This window comes from Urocitellus parryii, chromosome X (genome assembly GCF_045843805.1).
Source record: "Urocitellus parryii isolate mUroPar1 chromosome X, mUroPar1.hap1, whole genome shotgun sequence".
Taxonomy (NCBI): domain Eukaryota; kingdom Metazoa; phylum Chordata; class Mammalia; order Rodentia; family Sciuridae; genus Urocitellus; species Urocitellus parryii.
Window position 1 is genome coordinate 70668498 of NC_135547.1, and position 20654 is coordinate 70689151.

Below are 20654 nucleotides of genomic sequence, written 5' to 3' on the forward strand. Positions count from 1 at the left end.
CCTTGATTTCACTCTGGTAACTGCATTTCCATCAAATCCTTCCTTGGAATTTTCAGAGTGTTAAGTCTTCTCCTTCATCATTTCTTGCCACGGGAACTTGCAGATACCACTTAAGGTGTCAGATTATCACTTGGTAACTTTCCTTCCTCACCAAACTAAAGGTTCCAAGGGTTGAGAACATAGTTTATTTGTCACCTATCTCTTGGCAGCTCAGGGCTAACACAGGGTAGGCACTGAGGAGAGAGTGTGAGATGAGGACCCTAGGGTGACCACAAAGAAGGGGCTCTGGATCAATCCCTAAGGCATTACTCTAGTTCCAGTGCCCACCACAGGGAAGTCCACTCTATCTTTTCTAGGTAAAAGGATAATCTCTGGCTTTCAACTACTGCTTGGTGCCCAGTGAGGGCAAGATGAGGAGATAAACAGGAAAACCTGGATCTCCTTCCCACTGTCAGTAAGGCTTTGAGCAAAACCAGCCTCAACAAATACATTTCATTTGCTGGGTAGACTCTGTGGCCAGCAATGCCTCTCCTCTGAGGCCTAATGCTTCAAAGTCAGCTGACTCCACACTAAAGCTGAGTGGTGCAGAAATGGTCAAAGGAACCAGGCAGAAGGTATGGGTGGAGTCTGGCTGTGGAAGCAATCAGAGCCAGTGGACTCAAAGAGAATCCAGCTCCTGCTCAAACCCTAGTTATTAGTCCACCTTCTCTGGAGTCCCCACAGTAAAGGAAGAACTATTCTAGTCTGTTCCAGCACATCCTCCCTCATCTCACAAACACCAAAACTACAGTTGCCTGTTTATTGTTTTTCAAAACAAAGCAAAATAAAAAGGGGAAAAACGTTCAAAATTCCATTCTGGTGGAAAGATGAGTTGCCATGACTGATTCAGGCTGTCTCCCAATTGTATCATGGAACATCAGGTGGACTCTGGGGTGGGCTGTTGTCCTGGCAGGGATGGATGAACACTTGCATCAAGGCTGGCATCAGAAGAGCTGCAGGCCAGTTTTGAGCCCATGCAGCTGCCCCTGGCTCCAGAGAAGGCCCTCAAAATTGGTGCTGCTATTGCTGCAGTTGCCACTGCCAACACCACAGCTTAGGCCCAGGGTGCTGTGGAAAGAGTGGGGGGGTCAGTGAGGAAAGAAGGCACTTTAGGCTCCTAGAGGAGCTAAGAGTGCCTGATATGTGCATGTCTATGAGAAGGGCCCACCCTCCAGCCTGGCTTTTAATACAAAAGACTGGAGCAAATCTAAAAAGTGATTTCAGTTGGGCTCCAGGGGTGATTTTGCCCTCCCCACAGTTGAGGGAGGAAGGGAGGGAAGGAAGAGTAAACTTTTCAAAGAAAACACTATACAAAATCCAGTACATAAACCAGACTAAAGCCCACAGAGAGCTGTCTCGGTTAAGGGAAGGGGTCCCACACAACTCTACCCCCAGGAAAATAATGAAGTGGCTGCCTTAACAGGGCCTCCTTTCCAAATTCCTGAAGCTTGGGGACCCAGAAGACTCTGTGCTGGATCCCTCCCACATATAATAGCTGGTTAAAGGGCCCAAGGCCAGGCTTGGTCTTTAGGGACAGGCCCAGCACCTATCCCATAATTGCAAGACTGCCTGAGGGAGATAACTGCCCTCCCTCTCCCTGGCCCAGCTCAAAACACCCTTGCTTCCCCTGCTTCTTGCAGGTCAAAGGTCCTTCCAGCTGGATGAGGTGACAGCTGAGAACAAAGCCATCATCCTTCCCCTCAGGCAGATCCATGGTTATACTACTGCAGCTGAAAAAACCCTTAGAGATGATCTAGTCCCATCCCTCCCATCACCCACAATTTTACAGACAAGGAAACTGAGGTCCAGAGATGAGAAATGACTTGCCCAAGGCCACATAGCCAAGTCAAGGGTGGAGCTGTGGTGGGAATGCCCAGCTCCAGCCCAGGAAGTGTAGGAGCTGGGCCAAATCTGCTTCCTTCTTGATTTAACAGGTTGCTCCACCTGCCTATACCTTGATACCCCTGATACCCTGGTACTCACTAAGCCAGCTTTACCCAGGGCCAGGCTAGCTGGGACTAAAGAGAGAAGGGGTCTTTCAGACAGGTGAATCCCACTCCCATCTGGCTTCCCCAGCTATCTCCTCTCTTCTCCAAGAGGCCTACTGCCCCCTTGCCTCAGATACAGAGTCCATGGCATTGTCTTGGGCCTGGCCTGCTTCTGTGACCCCTGGGATCCAGAGCCCTCTCCCAGAATGCCCAAATGAAGAGGGGCTCATCTCCCAGGGAGTCGGCAAACAGCACAGGGATGGACTATTAATTTCAGGGGCCCAAAGGGGTCTCTCTCTGGTACTCACAGGATTCTCCCAGTCACAGTGGCCCAGCATTCCGGAATGTACAGGCCCTCTGGACGGGCTCCTTTGTGTTACCAGCATAGCCCTTCAGCAAGGGCTGCTTGGTTCCTGGCTCCCTGATGAGCCCAAGGCTCTCCCGCCTGTGATCCAAAGGCGAGTTTCGAGGGAGAACATGGAGCCCTGCACAGGCCTTGCTACCAAAATGCCTGGACAGTACGGGGAGGCCTACTGATTATTCTATGCACCTTTGGACAAATCCATTCCCCTTTCTGGGCCTCAGTTTTCTCCTCAGGAACAGAATGAAGAGCATCTGTTCTTGACCTTTTAGGAATGGGGGACCCTTCAGAGAATTCACTGAAAGCTATGGACCCCTCTCCTCCCAAAACAGACATGCAAATGTGAGCACGTGCATACGTGTGTGTGCACGTGCACATACACAAAATAAAAAAAATAAAAAAAAAAAAAATAAAAAAAACTGGACCCAATCTGCGAAGGGAGCCAAGCCAGTGCTCTGTGCTTACTTCAGTGGCACTCTATTCTAGGGGCAGGGAGTCCTAGCAAGGGCCCAGCCACCTACCTACCCACCCCACTTTGTCTGCTCCCTCTTGCAGGCGGCAGACAAAGGGGGTGAGAAATCTTGCTGCCATGGGCACTCACCCAGCCTTGCCCGTTGGGGGTTCCAGCCGCTGGTCTAGCACAGGCTGGTCCAAAAGATACATGGTGTCATAATTGTCCAGCATAAGTTCTGCTGGGTCCTCAGTCTGACCTGGCATTCGGCCTAAGGGGAACGTGTCCCATCGCACATCCTCTGTGAAGCAAAGAGAGGCATAAAGAATAGGCTTATGAGCTGTTTCTCTAACTGGTGTACAGGACTACCCACCCTGTCCATCCAACCAGCCCACTCAGCCATCTCAATATGAGCTTTCTGCATACCCCCACCCTCACTCCTCTACATCTATCCTCATAAGAATAAGTGGTGACATTTTGTTTCTGGTGGGTGGAGGAATGAACCTAAGAGTGCTATCACTAAGCTATATTCCAGCCTTTTTTATTTTTTGAGACAGGGCCTTACTTAGTTGCCCGGGCTGTCCTTGAACTTACCGAGGATGGCCTGAAACTTGCGATCCTACTGCCATACCCTCTGGAGTTGCTAGGATTACAGGTGTGCACCACAGCACATGCTCACCACACATTCTTCATGGCCCTTCTTCCTTCTCTACCTCAGGGTGGGCCCTCAGAGGTACCATGTTCTACCTGCCCCATTCAAGGTCTTCTTGCCCCAGAGGCTCATACAAAGAATACTTTTTTTCTCCAGGAAAGGGCAATCTCACATGTCCCATCCCCTACTGCCTCCCAAGCATACAAAAGCAAACATACCAAGCCCTCCATTCAATAAATGTCCTCCATTTCACTCCCTGCCTTCCACACCTAACATTCACAGGCATACAAACCAGACAACTTCAAGTTCCCAACTTTGCACACATGCATAGACAGAGAAGGAATAATGGCTGAGGGAAAAAAGGAAAGATTTAACACACTAGCTTTTTGTAGTTTAAACCAACAGCCTACCCCCAACATGCATATGCACACGTGCATGCGCGCGCGCACACACACACACACACACACACTCTCCACTTTAGGATGGACCATGCCAGGCCCTTCCTATCCCTGTCTTATTGCTTCATCATCCCCCATAGTATTATTTTAAATCATTCCTCCCCATCTTTACACAAGTACATCCACTGTTTTCAAGAGAATCCTTTGCTAGTTAACTCTTCCACACATATTCTCTTTCTGACTTCTGACTTCCTGCATCTCCCTGATACTCAAAGAATTCTTCTTTTCATAAGGCCCCTTCAACACTCTATAAAGTATCAAACCTGAACCAGCTGTTTATGTAACACATATAGAAGCCCATCCAAAACTGCTGTCTGTATATTTTAAACATGTATCAAATTATTACAGTGCATCCCATACATATGTACAATTATGTGTCAATTCAAAACAAGATGATGGGCTGAGGGTGTACATCAGTGGTAGAGCACATTTCTAGCATGTGCCAGGCCCTGGGTTCAACACCCAGCATTGAAAAAAAAAAAAAAAAAAAAGCTCTTCCTCTCTTACAAGCATTTGTCCCTGTGCTATAATACAGTTACCTTCAGGCACAGGTACTACTCCACCCATGGGCTATGTGACCATACCATCCACCCCATCGCTAACATCCCCAACACTGTCTATATCACTTGCCCTATCTGACACCTTGTCCAACTCCAGTCCTTCAACATGGACACACAGGCCACATCTAGAGGGCAGTCTCACACCATTTCATAGGCTCCCATCTCTCACTGCTGCCACTTCTTTCCCTCATACAGATAACTCTTGGCCCTCATGGGTCTCAGTGACCCTGCCTCCTCTTCAAAAACAAAAGACATATGACTATGAGTGTATGCACACACAGCTACACTACAGCCCATTTCACAATGAGTTCTTCCCCTACTTTTTTGGTCCCTTCAACATACACACACAATTCTGCTTGTACAAACATCCTTCCTTTTGCTATTTACAAAGACATCCCCCATATGCCCTTTCTTGCCCTAAGAGATATCTCTGTGCCACAATTTACCTAGTAGGTACATAGACACCCCCAACACACACACACACAGAAATGTGTTCACCCATCCCTAACACTCCCACCCAGGGCCTTTATACCCTAGCCCTTCCATGAACATCCACAGAAAGGCGAGAGATACAGCTCTCCCCATAAGCTCATTCACTGCCTTGTCTCTGGTTCCATCTCACTCCCCATCATGGCCACCTTATACCACTCCCAGGTCCAGCTGTTATGCCTCCCCCAGGCCATAGTACACAGGCCATGCCCTTTTCTCTTGTGTGTATATCACCAACCTTCCCTGTACCTCCATTCCCCTAGGCTCTAGACTCATGACCTTGTGTGAACATCTAAAATCCATATCACTCTATTCTCTCTTCTGATCATACTTCCTGTGTCTCTAACTTAATGTTCCTTCAGGTGGCCTCACCAGATTTTGTTGTGTCTCACAACCAGCCAGACTCCATGAATATACAGAAAGCACTCCTTCTTACTGCATATTGAAGCAGAATCATACGTATACTTCCTCCACTTCTCACTTTCTCCTGAGTGCTGCTGCCTGGTGGTCACACCCACGCGGTCCCCTCTAAATGTTCTCTACAAATGAAACAGCGAGCACCCAACAGTGGTCATTGGTGCTTACATGCTCCATTCTCAGAGGGAAGAAAGTCACTTGTCATCCATGTACCTGACTTTCTCCCAAGCTTGACTCATACTGGCTACCTCCTGCCACTTTCTATCTCTTCCCTAGTTCAAAGAGAAACAATCAGTGAGGGGAGAATGCATATCAGGTTCCTTACCTGAACTAACTTGCCATGCAGAACCCTGCAAAGCTCCTCGTTTCTGGACCAGGAGCCTGGCATTCTCCACTGAAGGGGATTCCTGCACAGTAGAGAAAGGTCCCACCTCCATTCTGTCTTCATCTTCATCTTCTTCCTCGTCTTCATCATCCTCATCCTCATCGTCATCGTCGTCATCATCATCATCGTCGTCGTCCTCATCATCATCTTCATCACCATCTTCATCGTCATCTTCAATTCCCTCTTCATCTTCCAGGTCATCGTCATCATCTTCTTCATCATCTTCTTCCATCTGGTCTTGCAACACCTTTTTCTCTTCCTTCTCTTCTTGATTGATATCATTATGGCTGCCCTGTTCCCCCTGCTGCTGGGCCTTTCCTTCAGAACAACAGTTAGAACCAGCTGGTTTAAGACCCCAATATAGGCTATCCAGTGTGTATGGAGACTTCACGCTGGGGGGAGCCTCTGATCCCTCTTTCACCTGGCTGTTTTCTCCATTCTGAGTATAAATGGAACAGATGCGCAGCAGCTTCTCCTGCTCCCCATCTGGCAGGACCTGTCCCATGGCTTTGAAGACACTGAGGAAATGGAGGGATGGGGTAGGAAAGATTCAAAATCTCAAGTCACTTCCTACCCCAACACTCTAGGGTTTGAACTTGGTCCCTGAGCTTCTACACCAGCCTCTGAAAGGCAGTGAGTAGAGCACACAAAACACAGAAACAACAGGACCATGGAACCTGAATAAGTTCTTTGGTTCATCTCTGTACCTCACTTCCATTCTCAGTAAAATGAGGACAATAATGATACCTAACTTCTAGGTTCCTTGAGATGAGTAAATAAGAGAGCTCACATAGAATGCCTGGCACAGTGCCTGGCACATAGTGGGCATGCAATAAATGATAGCTATTAGTCTGTACTGAAACACTACATAGAAACACAAACTAGCCAACAGGCCTGTCAGGCTGGAAATGAGAATGGCAGATCCCTCTCTCCTCTGGCTGGCTGAACAATCTGTCCTGAACTCCAAGGATATGCCTAATGTGTGCTGGGCTCCTTCTGAGTAGAACACAATATGTGATCCCTTTATGGAACAGCTACAGCCTAGCCTGGAATGGAAAAAAAGAAAAAAAAAAAGCAGCAGTTGACAAGACAAAGCAGGATGTGAAAGGGAGGCCTGATGAGCATCATAGACCTTCTAGGGGAACTATAGGAATGGGGGCAGGCAGAGAGCACAAGGAGGGAGGAGCAACTGAGGGCAGGCTTTGTGCTGGAAGTGAGGCCCAGGAGGACCAGACAAAGAGCGAGCACACTGCATTGCTGCGTGTGGTGAGAGTATCCTGGCTAGAGGGCAAGGCCTGTGCTGAGGATCTACACCAGGAAGAGAGAGCTGGGAAGGGAAGTGTGTGTGTTGGGGACCGGGTCGCCTGCCAACTGAGCACAGGTGAAGGCTGCCTGTCTGAAGATCACCATGGTCCCCGTGGTGGGGGCTGGGGTAGGGCAGCATTGAGGCAGGGCAACCAGGGAGGAGGCTGTTTGGACAGCTCAGGCCAGAATCTGTGAGGGCTGGCCTAGGGCGTTGGCAGGGGAGATGAGAGGGAGAAGCTGGGAAGGACAGACAGACAGAGAGCAGGGCTTGGTGACCGATGGCAAGGGTCAGGCAGAGGGGAATTAAAGATGATGACATTGTGCACACAACAGACGGTGCTAACAACAAAACCACCAACAGATACAGTCGCTGGGGAGGAAGAGGGCAAGCCTTCCTCATGGAGCCTTGCATAGAAGCTAGCACCTACCAGGCACCCAGGCCCTACTGGACAGGTGGGCAGGGCGGAGGGATGGGGAGTGTCCTTCCAGGTGTATGGAGTGTGAACTGCATGGTTCATGGAGGGACCACGTGTCCAGTGGACTGTCTGTTCTCTCAGCACCCAAGGATTGGTCAGATATGCCCGGCCACTGGGCTGGGGGCTAGGGACTTGACTGAGAGAGTATCTCTGCAGGCCAGTTTTGTACTCCATGAGGACTTTGGTTCAAACTGAATTGATATTGGCTGGCTGTGGGGAGCTCTTGAAAAGCTTCCAGTTTTATTAGAGGAAAAGCTAGAGTAACTCTCTGCCCTCTCACTGTAGTCCATTAGTGTGATTAATAATAAATATTCTCAGGCACTCGATATTGGCAAGAAGCCTTATCGCCACTGTTTGTTATTACCCACCCACCATCTCCAGCTATCCAGTCGGACCACTCAGGTGCAGGGTGATACAATTTCAAAAGACATTTCCTCCCTTGTGTATGCCTGGTCACAGCTCAGGACTGAGACAGTCACAGGTTCCGGCTGATGGAAAGAAGGTAGACTTCAAACTGAGAGGACCTGGGCCCAGATCCCTGTCCCACTGTCCACTGTATAAACCATGTGACTTTTGGATAAGTCACTTCACTCCTCGGAGCCTCAATATTTTATCTGCCAAAGAAGGGTACCATACCTCCATCTCCCAAGATTGCTGTGTCAAACTAAGTGAAATAATCTCTACAAAAAAACACAGCACCATGCCTGACACTTAATTGCCAGTGGTATCTTTTTATTTTTTTTTCTCTGGGGAAAACAAAAGCCAAGTTCTGTATTCATCTAATAACAGATGCTTTTTGTAACAGTACATTCTATTAGAGCATTATGAAGAACATGGGACTATAGACAGGCTACCTGGATTCTGGCCCCAGCTCTGACTTGCAGCATCATACCTGAGCACATCCCCTTTATCCCCACTCTTTGTAATGGGGTGATTAGGAATAAATTCAACTGGTTATCTGGAAAAGGCAGGATCTGTGCACAAGAAATCGTACCCAAGTAAGCCGCTGTTACTGCTGGCATGTGTCGCATCCCTCTGGTATGCTTGGGTTGGGAGAAGATCTCTGTGGTCCAGACTTCTCCAAGACCAGCAGCTTCCACTCTGCAGGCACTTAGGATTGGAAAGTACCTTGAAGGCCACCTATCCAAACCTCTCCATGCTACTCTTTTCACTCCCTCCCCCACCCCAGATACACATGCCATGTTCCTTCTGCACTTCAAAACTTCCTTTATTCTTTTCTCTGTTTGAATTGCTCAAATGCTTCCTTCATGATTCTCTTCCTGATGCCTCCAGACCCTTCCGATTATCCTCCCAGTTTCCCACCCAGCCATGTCACTTCTAGTCTATAATGCACACATCTGGCAATGTCTGGTTCAGTCCCATCACCTGGAGGCCTTGCCTTGGCTGAATGTGTCTACAAGGTCACATTTTTTAACCATATAAAAACTATTGTGCCCAGATGCCATAAGGATTCAAGAAAGACTCAACCAGGGAATCAGGGACTAAAAGGGCCTTGGCATCCAGTCTCCCACTTCATTCATTCCTCAGGCATAGGTCAGCTCCCACCAACGATAGCACTGCTGGCAAGGAAACAGCAGAGCAGTTTTCAGTTTAATGAGGCCTATTTGGTGCCTGGATTTGTGTGGTGTGGTTGGGCATGATACAGAGCCCTTGCTCTCAAAGAAGTGTAATAGAGGGAAGGAGACACTGGGGGAAGTAGACACGGCAACACAAAATCTCAGATTTGGGAAATATTCAGGAGTCAACAGGACAGGGTAGATGGTGCTGCCAGGGGAGGAAGATCACTTTTGAGTTGGGGTGGAGAATAAGATGACCAATTCTTTTGGTTACACTAAAATGTCTCCAAGGGGAGATGTTCAGCATGCAGTTTATTTCGTATAGGAGGCTGAACCATGGGGGAGGGGAATGCCTGGGCTAGATAAAGAGATTTAGGTAGGCCTTAGAAATTTATAGGCAGTAGTAATAAGCACAGGCATTTCTAGGAGGGAATAGTAAACATTTTCAATGCAGTAAACACAGAGACTAACAAGGGCCCATTGGATTTGGTATTAGGTCAAAGCAGCTCTAGAGGTGAGCACCAAATTACAGTTGGTTGAGGAGTAAGAGGGCAGTGAGGAAATTGAGATTATTAGCTGAGGACTATTCTTTTGAGATCAGAGGGGAAGGAGTGATAAGCTGGTGATAACCCAACAGAGGAATGTGGGGTCAAAGCAGATTTTTCTTGTGTTGCTATTACTGTTGTTTTGTTTTAAGAGGAGAAAAACAGACACATTCATAAATTGAGGAGCAAGAACCAGCAGAGCAAGTGAGAGGCTGGGCTGAAGCCCCAGCAATGCTGGCAGAGGTGGCTCCAGAGCACAGGTGGAGGAGCAGGCTTTGAGGAGAGGCAAGGCCACCTCATCCTGAGACTGGCGAGGTTGACTGCAGCTGCAGATCAGTTCACGAGGGCTGGACCTCAGGTCGAGGGGGCCCTGTTGGATGCCTCCATGTGCTCGAAGAAGCTAGGGTGAAATGGGAGAGAGGGAGGGGCTCAAGGTAAGTGGTAAGGGTTCAGAATAGTCAGGGAATGGGAGAAAAAGTTGTCAGAAAACAAGTCAAAAGTTCAGACAAGCAGAACTGAGGCCTGGCCCGAGATTAAAAATCATACCTCTGCAGTGGCAGCAATCCGCAGGGCTATGTTGCTTTCTCCAGCAGAGCTCAGCTACCCGGGCTGAGGAGCAGGGGAAGCAGAGTGGGGAGGATCAATCCCAGCATGGGGGTTTGCAAGTCAGATATAGCCAAAGGATGAGCAGAGTTGAGGGTGCTGATGATGAGTGGCTGAAGCAATCAACCACAGACAGGACTGGGCAGAAGCAAGGTCAAGGGAGGGAGAAAATGGAAGCATGGAGGTCTGGATGCAGGCAAAGAGCAGGTGTCATGGGATGTAAGGGTGAAAACTAGAAGAACAAGAGGTGGTGGTCACCGAGCAGGATGCTGAAATGTCAGCTTTCAGAGGTGAAATAGCTCTGAGTGATGGAGATGGGTTGCTGAGCGTAGTGGAGGATGAAAGTCATTGGAGTTGAGGAGCTGCAGTGTCAGATGGGTCACCCAAATGAAACAGATATTGCTCCAGAAATCAAGAAGAAAAACAGGTGCTGAAGGCATCCATGAGAATGAGGGAAGTGGTTTCGGGTCATGACATGACAGAGAAGGAAAGAGAGACAACCACAGGTATTTACAGGAACCAGTACAATATTCAGTTTGACCATTAGAACCCAGGGTGGATTGGGTAAAGGGGACTCACAGGAGGTATGGTTACCATGACAGGCAGGGCCAGAATCAGAAAGATCTCTGAATGTTGAGCCAAGAAGCCTTCGTTTCACCAGGAAGGCAATAGGGAACTACTAAAGTTGCTGAGTAACTACCGGAGGTACCTTGGGAAAACTAATAGAGGATACATCATTGGGCTTGGAGTCAGAGGACCTGGGTTTGATAGTAAACAGCAGCTACCATTTATTGTGCACTTACTCTGTGCAGGCCACTGTGCTAAGCATTCTCACACTGGACTCAGTTCAGCCAGGTCATAAATTGTATGATCTAAAAGGAAGAATACTCTATTCACTCCCAAGACTCAGTTCCCCCACGTGTCTATGGAAGGGGGACTGGGTTAGATGTCCTCAAAAGTGTCTTCCAATTACGCCACTCTAGGGCCATGTGGCCCTAAAGCTTGCAGGACCTCACCCTCTTACCAGATGGAATTCAAGAAACTTACAGCTGAAGGAGTTGGGGACTGGCCCAGCAAGGTGAGCCCAAGCAGGACTCAACCACCTGGGGCCAGTCAAGGGAGGCAGAGCAGTTGAATAGCCTCCAGCTCCTTCTTGCTTCCCACTGTCTTGTAGAAAATCGGCGAGCATTCTTTCCTAGGAGAGAAGAGGGAGCCTGAGAAGAAGGAACCAGTGACCCCCACCCCCAGCATTTCACTTTGAAAAGTTTGGCTGTGCCCCTTCCATCCCCCCAGATTCCCTACCCTATACCTCCCAACTGCTCATAGCATTCAGGGCACTTTGCCCCAGCCCAGTTTAGTTGGCTCTGAGAAGAAAAAGGAAAGAGGAAAATTTGTCCACTGGTGCCCACAGGGCCCTCTTAGATGAACCTAAACCTTTAACAAGGGAGGTATCTGTCTGATGATTTTCAGCAGAGAGCTGAGTATAGTGGCACTGCCTGGGCTGCCTTATGCCCTGGATCTAGGGCTAGTCTCCCTCACCAGTTTTGGTGTTGGCCACGATCAGTTCAATGGTCCATCTAAGGATGTAGGTGGGCCGGATCCCACTGTCCCCCAAGGTTGGCAGCTCAGAGAACATCCTCTCCAGCAGGGCCTGCGTGAAGGTCTGGGAGTGCAGGCCCCTGAGCAGGGGCTGCCAGAACTGAGAGAACGGCTTTGGCACCAAGACGTCATTCAAGTCCACGTTTTCTGGTTTGTGAGGGACACCCGTTGACGGAGGGGAGGGCAATGGCAGCAAGAGTGAGACAGCAAGAGAGAGAGCACAAGAGCAAGAGAGGGAGAGAGAGAGAGAGAGAGAGAGAGAGAGAGAGAGAGAGAGAGAGAGGAGAGAGAGAGAGAGAGAGAGAGAGAGAGAGAGAGAGAGGGAGAGGGAGAGAGACAGACAGACACAGAGAGGGGGGGAAAGAAAGCGGACGCGCGCGCAAGCCCCACCAACAACAAGAGTTGCCACCACAGAACAGAAGGAAAGAGAAGAGCAGAACATCAGGAAAAGAGAAACCAGTTAGTATCTGGCAACAAACAACTGACTCAAAAACAAAGTATAAAAAGAAAAAGAGCTCTGGTTCTAGCTTCATCTTTGTCAATAACTCACTGTGTGACTCTGGGTCAGTACCTTCCCCTCTCTGGACCTCAGTCTGACCATCTGTAACATGAGGATGTTGGACTAGATGACCTCGCAAGGCCATACCAGTGCCACTGCTCTAGCTGTCTAGCTAGTGGCTAAATCACAATTAACATGGCACAATAATGGTTTTAAGACTCCCCCAACCCTATCCACCACACCCACCCTACCAAATTCCAGGCCACCTAAGGACAATCCCATATGTTCACATCAGCAGAGCTCCCTGTTCTGCTCAGCCAGGAGGGCTGAGAGGCTTCCACCCCCACCTTGGCACCCAGCCCACTCTGGTATTCCTGCCCAGGAAACAGAACCCTAGGGCTGCACTGAGCTCCTAGAACCTTACCTTCATATTCTATCTGCAAAGCTGCCAACTGCTCAAATGTGGGAATGAGGAAGCCGTCATCCAAGAAAGCATCCAGCACAGCATTCCTGGAATAAGAAGACACTAGTATAGGCAGGTACAGTGGTGCATGCCTGTAGTCTCAGCTACTCAAGAAGCTGAGGTGGGAGGATCACTTGAGCCTAGGAGTTTGGGAACAGAGTAGGTAAAATAGGAAAATCCTGACTTAAAAAATGATGATGACGATGATGATGATGATGATGATGATGATGATGATAAATAAGCTGGGCATTAGTTGCACATGCCTATAATCCCAGCTACTCGGGAGACTGAGAAAGGTGGATCACAAGTTTAAGGCATACCAGGCAACTTGATGAGACTGTGTCTCTACAGTTTAAAAAGAGCTGGAGGCATATAACTAAGTGGTAGAGGCCCTGACTAGCATGTGCTAGGCTCTGGTTCAATCCTCAGTACTACAAGCTTTAAAAAAAGAAAAGGACACAAGTCTAGCAAACTGAAGCTGATATAGGACCCAGAACTAATGTTCTCTGGTTCTTTAAGTGGCCAAGGCAGCATTGGGGGAGATGGGGCAGGTGACAAGGGGATCTTAGACTTGAGCCTCCTGGGGCTAGAGCTGGGATCAGTGGGTTTTGAACATACATTTACCAAGCACATGTTATCTATGACCTGTAATGAGAGCAGTAGTGGCTGAACAAACAGATGGAGACAAGTCTCAGGCCCACAGAGAAAAGTTAAATGCCTGGTATCATGATAAACTTCAGTTCCTGTAGTCTTTTGGTTTCCTTTGGCCATTCTTGATCATTCTCTATTCCCCTACACACACACACACACCCATCTAACTGGCTGCTTTTTTTTTACATCTTAGAAGTAAAAACTGTGGGCATTCAACTGCTGGCTAAAATATGAAATACAATTCATAGGCCCTCTTCCTATTATTCTTTTTTTGCACTGGGATTGAACACAGAACCTCACACGTGCTGGGCAAGTGCTCTACCACTGAGCTGCATATGCTCCCAGACCTCTTTATTTTATTTTTGAGACAGGATCTTGTTAAGTTTCCCAGGTTGCCCTTAAACTTTCGATCTTCCTGCCTCAGCCTTTTGAGTAGCTGGGCATAGGCTCTCTTATTAGGAACTCCAAAAACCCAGAAAAAGTAAGATGGGATAAAGTAGACTATACAGGTAATCTCTAAACCCCATCTAGCTCAAACCTAAACCAGCAACAGCAAGCTAATTGCTCCAGAACTAGTGGCTTTCCAAGAGCCCCTCCCAGCTGACCAGGCCTAGAGGGTGGAAAATAGGTCCCAGGGTATTCCAAAACCTGAAGCTCCCTCCCTCCAGCAGAGTAGGCCTAAGGAGGAATTGCTGACTTTTTACCTCTCATCTTCTTAGTACAGTATCCAAGAACACTTATAGCAGCCAACCTAACTGCTCAGCACTAGCAGTCATACTATGTAGGGGCACAAGGATACTTTCCCCAGCTGCTGGACAACTGCTAGCCATCTCTTTGGTGAAGAATACAGCCAAGAATCCTAGGCTGGGCAGACACTGATAAAATACCTTTGGAAGTAGTCTTATCCTGGGGGTGAAGAGCAGACTGCAAGGGCAATCCCAACCTACATTGCAGGCTCCCCTCCAGGTCCAGTCTAGTACCTATGCCATCTACCCACATTCTGTTCCATCCCAGATTCCTTCCTACTCTCCTTAGTCTATCATTGCCTCCTCAGGTTATTAGTAAAAAGCTCCCCTTTTCATTTGAATTTAGGTAGAATGCTCCAAGAACAAGGGATGAGAAAAGAATGGGTAGATTCTCTTTGTCTGCTCTCATTAAATTGAACATTATTTCTTAGGGGGGAAAATAAGGCTCATGGCCATAGAGAAAAAGGAGCCTAGGGGCCAGGCTCTGACAAGGCCCTTCCTCTGTCCCCCAAACTACAACCACCAAGGTTGATAGCAATTTGAAAAAACAGACTAGCAGTGCCCACCATATGTCTTTGCTGTCAAACTGGAACAAGGGCTGGCAGTGAAGTGCTAAGGATCACAGGCTTTTCCTACTTGCCAAGAACACCACATCCCACCTGACAAAAAGAAACAAAGCTGGTCAGGGGATGGATGACAGTGCATATTCATTCCTCTGGTCATTCTAGTGACTCACTGTAGGCAATCCCAAGCTAGAAGCTGGCAGGGCCAGAGGCAGAGGATCATGCAAAACACGGGTCACCATGTGAAGGATCAGGATTATCTCTGGGATTTTTCCTACAGCAGGTTGGCAAGGTAGGACATGGGAATTGCTTTTAGTGAGGCTGCTACCCTCTATCCTAGTGAGTAGCCAGCCCCTGGTTACCTAGCTACATACCTGTTCTCCCATGAAATGCCCTTGAGCTCTGCCAGGATGCCTTCTACACATGGGGATAGTTTATTCCACGCCTTAATAGCCTGAGGTAAATGCCTAAATTTCTCCAGCACCTGTCAGCAAAAGAGGTTCCATCAGAAGGCTGGTTCTGTCAAGGACCCAGCCAGGCAACCTATCCCCAACCTCTCCAGGATCCCCTCACATAAGACTTTAGGACTGCCCTATGGAGACAAGGCAGGGCATGCAGGGGTGGGCCCACAACTCCCCTATTGCCTCTACCAATAAAAATCACATGACCCTTAAATGCCAGGCTTTCTCCTCCTCTCCTCTCCCTCCTCCTAATTCTTCATGGCTCCCAATAATCAGATACCCCAATACTTTGATATCCAATGGAAGCATTTGGTTGGAGATGGGCAGAAACCTTTGGGCAAAAGAGTAAGGAATGAGGGCAGACAAGGTGTTACAGAAGAAAGGGAATCAGGAGACCCAGATTCTTATTATGGTTCTGTCTTTAACTGTATATGCTATATCATTGGCTTGGGTCTGTCCTTTATTAATTCACAGCTTCAATTTCTTCTTTGAAAAGGCAGGGTTGAACTAAATCGTTTCTGAGCTACTTCCCTTCCAACTAAAACAGCACCCCTCAGGCTTATACATCTAGGGAAGCTCTTGGGCCCCACCTGCTGGTAGACTGCAAAATTACAGGACTGTGCAACTACCCATTCCCAGTTGTTCCCTACCACCCATAGGACAGATTATCCACAAACTTCATCATCTGCTCCCTTCCATCGATGTGGAGGATCATCCAATTGGACTCTGCTGCTCTTGTCTCCTTCCTAGCTTCCCCCCTCTCTTTCTGAGAAGTTCCCTCATGTTTTGCCACATTTCTTTCAAATTCCTTCTCAAGACTTCTCAGGTAGCTGGCAAGAGGGAAGAAATGGCTGGGACAGATGAGAGCATGCCAAGTCAAAGGAACTTTTCTTACCTTAAACTGCTCCTCTTCATATGATACCAGCAAGTCTCGGGCTCTTTCTGAAAACAGAATGGGGAGAGATATAGGATACTACAGCCCCTGAGGAAGTGCTGAACCAGGGAAATAACCAGTGCTAACCTAAGCCTGAACTTTCCAGGCTCATGGGCCCCTTTTTACCCCCATGGACACCTACCATACAACTCCTTATGTCTCAGGGCCTTTGCCAAATGAGCATCCACCTCTTCACTGACTTTACTATCTCCATCAGCCCTGACATCCAACTCTGCACCTTTCCCATCATCCTGAGGCTCTGGTTTCTGTTCTTTGATGTCATCAGCAGTGTTCTTCTCTTCTTCTTGGTCCTCTTCCTCTGTCTCCATCTTGTCCTCCTCCAACTCCCAGGTTTCTCTCAGGCTGTTCTCTAATTGATGGCACCAGAAGGTCTTCTGGAGCCAGTCCAGAACAAAGTAGCAACCTAGAGGAGGGGAAGAAGGAAGGCAGTGCCATAGGACAAGCTGCAGACAAGGAACTAGTAGGTCTCCAGTCCTATGGGCTTCTAGCCTCATAAGCATTATGGAAAAGCCCTAGGAAAGAGGCTTGGCTCCAAGACTCAAATCTCACATATCCAGATACAGTCTACTTCCTTATGGGTTATCTCCCTGTTCTTTGCTTTCTCCTATTCACCAGCAGTTCCTTTCCTAGTCCTAACACTGGGTCTGAAAATGAGAAGCCAAAAACATCAAGGAGTGGTAAGTGAGAGGACTAGGATACTATCCCACTAGCTAGTTACATAACTTTTTGCTAAGTCTCTTCCCTTTTCTAGATCTCATTAGAAGAGAAAAGGCTAAAACAAGGGGCCTTAAATGGGATGAGATGGATGTCCAAAGAACTCCTGAGTTCATGATACTGTGATGGCTAATGCCTCTTAACTTGCATCTCCCTCCCCTTTATGGTGAGGCCATTGAAGTACCACCTCAGGAACAAAATTTAAGGGGAGGCCAAAAAACTGTAATCAAGGCATCAAAACAGTACCCTGCCAAGTCACATTGGAGCCTGAAGCAAAAGAACTCAACGATAGTAATCCTGCTTTTATTTTTCATATTTTGTTCCTGATACATTTTTCCACATTAAAATGCTATTTATTTTGATCTCTGAGCTTTTGACAATCCCTTAAATTTTGTGCCCAAGGTGAGTACCTCACTTGATTCACCGTAATTGCAGCCCTAATGCCAAGTAAGAACCTCCTCCCTATCCGTATATCCCAAATGTCACCCAGCCAGGCCCAGAGGGCTGATATTAGATACCCCTCTGGGTACTCACCTCTGCGGCAATCATTTATATGGGGCATTTTCTTGTGGGTCAACTCATGGCGAAGTTCAACAACCCAATCTGGAATGTTCACCTGATAGGGAGCATAGAAATTTAAAATAGTATAGTTGGAAGATACCCAGGGATAAACTAGCCTGAACATCCATCCCATTGTATAGATAGAGACACTGAGGTCTTAAGAGAAGATTCCAGTCTCACAGAGCCAAGATTAAAAACCAGGTCTCTTGATTATTTTTTACTACTCTGTGGAGGCCGTCTTAAAAATAAGAAAAAAAAAAAGACACCCACCTATCCTAACCAATAACCACTCTCCTCCAACAGAGAATTCTGTGAATTAGCATTAACAATTACCTTCTCCAGCCTCCCTTTCCCCTTTCCAGGTCCCTTTTACTCCTTCCTTTATCCCACACCTCCTCCGGGGAGTGTCTCTTGATGATTGAACATGCCTGCCCTCTGGGTCTCTGCACATTTTAAATACTCACTCAGGGCAGGAATATCTGGCATTTTCATGCTGCTTGGCTGAGCTCTCTCTTCTCTCAGACTGTCAGCTCCCTGAGAGTAGGTGTTGTGACTGCCACCTCTTTCCTCTCCCCACCCAGTGGTACATTGGTACATTCAGGCTCCTCAGCTTCACTGGGCCATCCCTAGCAAGCTAGACTGGTCAAGTCCACTGATACATACTGTGAGGAGCAAGGGAGCAATTCTGCTTCTTTTGAGCTGGAAGCTGAGGCTCTAGAGTTCTTGCCAGGCTTGGTTACTAGTGAAGGGATGAGCTAGTTTGATTGTATATACCTTACCCCATTCCCCATTTAGAGAGCCCTACTGAAGAAAGAGAATTGAGCAAGGCCATTTTATTATACGTACCTCCTGAGCCAGAGACTTGAGGGAGAGCTTGACAAACTTTGGCTTCCTCTCTGAGATAAGATTCACAAACCTGGGTTTGGGGGAGAAATAAGTGGCATAGCCCAAGGAAAAGTTCCATCCAAAGCATCTTGTTGAGTTACTGACAGCTTGCATTTCCACAATTTTCCACTAACTATCCTGTTCTTAAGGTTGTTGCCAGCCAGAACATGGATAGTTCCATGCCCTCCAACATTTACAGAGAGTCTGCCCTATACTGAATCTATACAAATGAATAAGACACTGTTCTGGCCTTGCCAAGTTAAGTTAGGATAAATAATCATGACATAATATTCTAAAACATAACATATCATAGATGTTAAAACAAAGGAAATTGAATATGGGGAGAACAGCTAATGGCAGAGAAGGTAAAAGGATAAAGGGAGGACCTCAAGTCAACAGGGGGGAACGGTATGAGAAAAAGCTACGACACATGAGAAAACTCAGTGGCAACCTTTTTCCTGAAGTGAATGAGACAGCTAAAACCACTGAGTCATTTTGTTAAGTCAGGAACTCCCAGCCCAAGTCTTCACTTCCACAACTCAGCAACCTTTCAGTGTTCATGGGGGAGAGAAAAGGGAAAAGGGTGGTGCCAGGTACAGATGGGGGTAAAGTTAGGAAATCCACATTAAATCACACCCAAGAGCAATAAAGCCATTCAAAAAAGTTCCTCTGGGTGAGGAATTGAAAATCAGACTGTCAAAGGAGGAATAGATCTACAATATCACCTGGTGTAAATCTCCATCCCCCCTCCCCACCCAGCCAAGCATATATTACAAAAGGAAAAGGAAAATAAAAGAGAAAAGGCTTTCAAATTAAAAAGAAATAAAAAGAATATGTTGATGGGGGCAGGTTTCCAAAAGTTGTCAAGTCAAGCAATCAGGCTGAGCCACACTCAGGGACTCCCAGGGCTTTTTGCTTCAGGTTTTACCTAAAGCAAGCCTTGTTTATCACATGCTTACCCCACCTTCAGATCCCAAACCGTCCCCCCTCCAATTTCTACCCCATGCAGGTCTTACCTGACCAATGCCATGCCATAGAGTAGTCTAAGTTCATCAGTGCCCAAGCCACCAGTTACATCCAGGAGCTTACAGCGTATCAGGTCAGCAGTAGAAGCCACTGCCAGAGGCAATTCGTTGCCTAACCTAAAGGGCCACAGTCCAGCACCATCATAAAGATCCTTTACACTAGTCCACCCTCTACTTCAGAACCTTGGTTGTTGCAGGATATTCCCATTATATACTGGCCCAAGAGTGCATGAAGACACAAAACAAAAAGATGGGAATGACAGGGTAATGTCTGTGGGATCCAACACAGGGCATTAGGAAGCTAGCTAGGATGTATACAAGACATCTGAGAAACTACCTATCAATAGTTGTGTGACACACCCTTTTTTAACCTTGCAACCCTCAATCATTCAGCTAGAGAAGCCCAGTATCCCTTGTTAGTCTAGCCCCAATCTTATAAACTGGACAGAGACAACCCACTTGACCATGGTTTTTCAGGTAAGACCCTCTCCCATTTGCCCTAATCAGCACCAGAAATCCACACTAGGATGCTGACTTGCTCCTTAAGTCCTCGCTCAGGCCCATTGCTCTCACCGGCTCCCTCCCCAAGAAAGGGTTACTTAATGGAGGTAAAAGTCAAATCTCACAAATATGACAAGAGGTTTGTTGAGACACACCCTCTTACTTTTCATCCACCAACGGAATTAGTGCAAGAGCTTGCCTGCGACTTTCCTCCAGGCACTTGGGAAAGTGGCATCATTAAGCGATTTAGGGGAGGACTTGAGAACGGGGCCTTTTAGGAATTTGACCAAGAAGAGGTGAAGCACCACCAGCACGCAGGCAAGAGGCCTGAGTCCGCCGCCTTACCTGCTCCTCCACACTGTGATGCGGTTCAGCGCATACCGCTGCAACTTATGGTCATCACAGAACAGGTAAACCGTCACCTGCTCCCACTCCGCCCTGCTGAGCCAGGCGACCACGATGCTTGGAGCCAAGAGTGGCGATGACCCTTTCTCTTCGAAGCACTTTCCGTACCATGCACTCCACACGAGATCCATCCCCTGGAGATCCATTGCTGACCCTGTCCCAAATTCCCACCAGAACTGGGATAGATGCCTGGCCCTGTGCCACCGCGGTCCGCACAGTTCCAGCTCAATGTGCTACCCTCACTCCAAAACGCCGCCGTCCCAGCAACCAATGTGAGAGAATGACCCCGACGCAAGCCCGCCTCCCAGCGTTAGCGTAGC

At 47.8% G+C, this 20654-nt stretch overlaps 1 protein-coding gene across 6 annotated transcripts; it reads right to left on the bottom strand.

Annotated features, from left to right (window-relative positions):
• Window positions 1-336: 336 nt before the first annotated feature.
• Window positions 337-20592, bottom strand: Las1l (LAS1 like ribosome biogenesis factor). 6 transcript variants are annotated; one of them, XM_077793708.1, is made up of 14 exons: window positions 20275-20592; window positions 19420-19545; window positions 18365-18434; window positions 17492-17573; window positions 16365-16646; window positions 16184-16230; window positions 15202-15311; window positions 12829-12914; window positions 12456-12506; window positions 11846-12052; window positions 11354-11501; window positions 5741-6318; window positions 2990-3140; window positions 337-1107 (listed from the first exon to the last, which is right to left on the bottom strand). In XM_077793708.1, exons 1-14 carry the CDS (start codon window positions 20478-20480, stop codon window positions 984-986), a joined length of 2268 nt encoding a protein of 755 aa, XP_077649834.1. In that variant the 5' UTR covers window positions 20481-20592; the 3' UTR covers window positions 337-983. The 6 variants fall into 6 exon arrangements, with proteins under 6 accessions (XP_077649834.1, XP_077649831.1, XP_026235279.1 ...); XM_077793705.1 differs by lacking the exon at window positions 12456-12506 and having other exon boundaries at window positions 16461-16646; XM_026379494.1 differs by lacking the exon at window positions 12456-12506.
• Between the last annotated feature and the right edge of the window lie 62 nt (window positions 20593-20654).

Excerpts from the sequence above, each read along its gene's own strand:
- Las1l (XM_077793708.1), bottom strand. The coding sequence starts at position 20,480 with ATGGATCTCCAGGGGATGGATCTCGTGTGGAGTGCATGGTACGGAAAG. Across the intron at positions 12,915-15,201 it reads GGCATTTCATGGGAGAACAG|GAATGCTGTGCTGGATGCTT; the intron begins GTATGTAGCTAG and ends TTCTTATTCCAG. Across the intron at positions 12,507-12,828 it reads TTTGCAGATAGAATATGAAG|ATGGTCAGACTGAGGTCCAG; the intron begins GTAAGGTTCTAG and ends CTCATGTTACAG.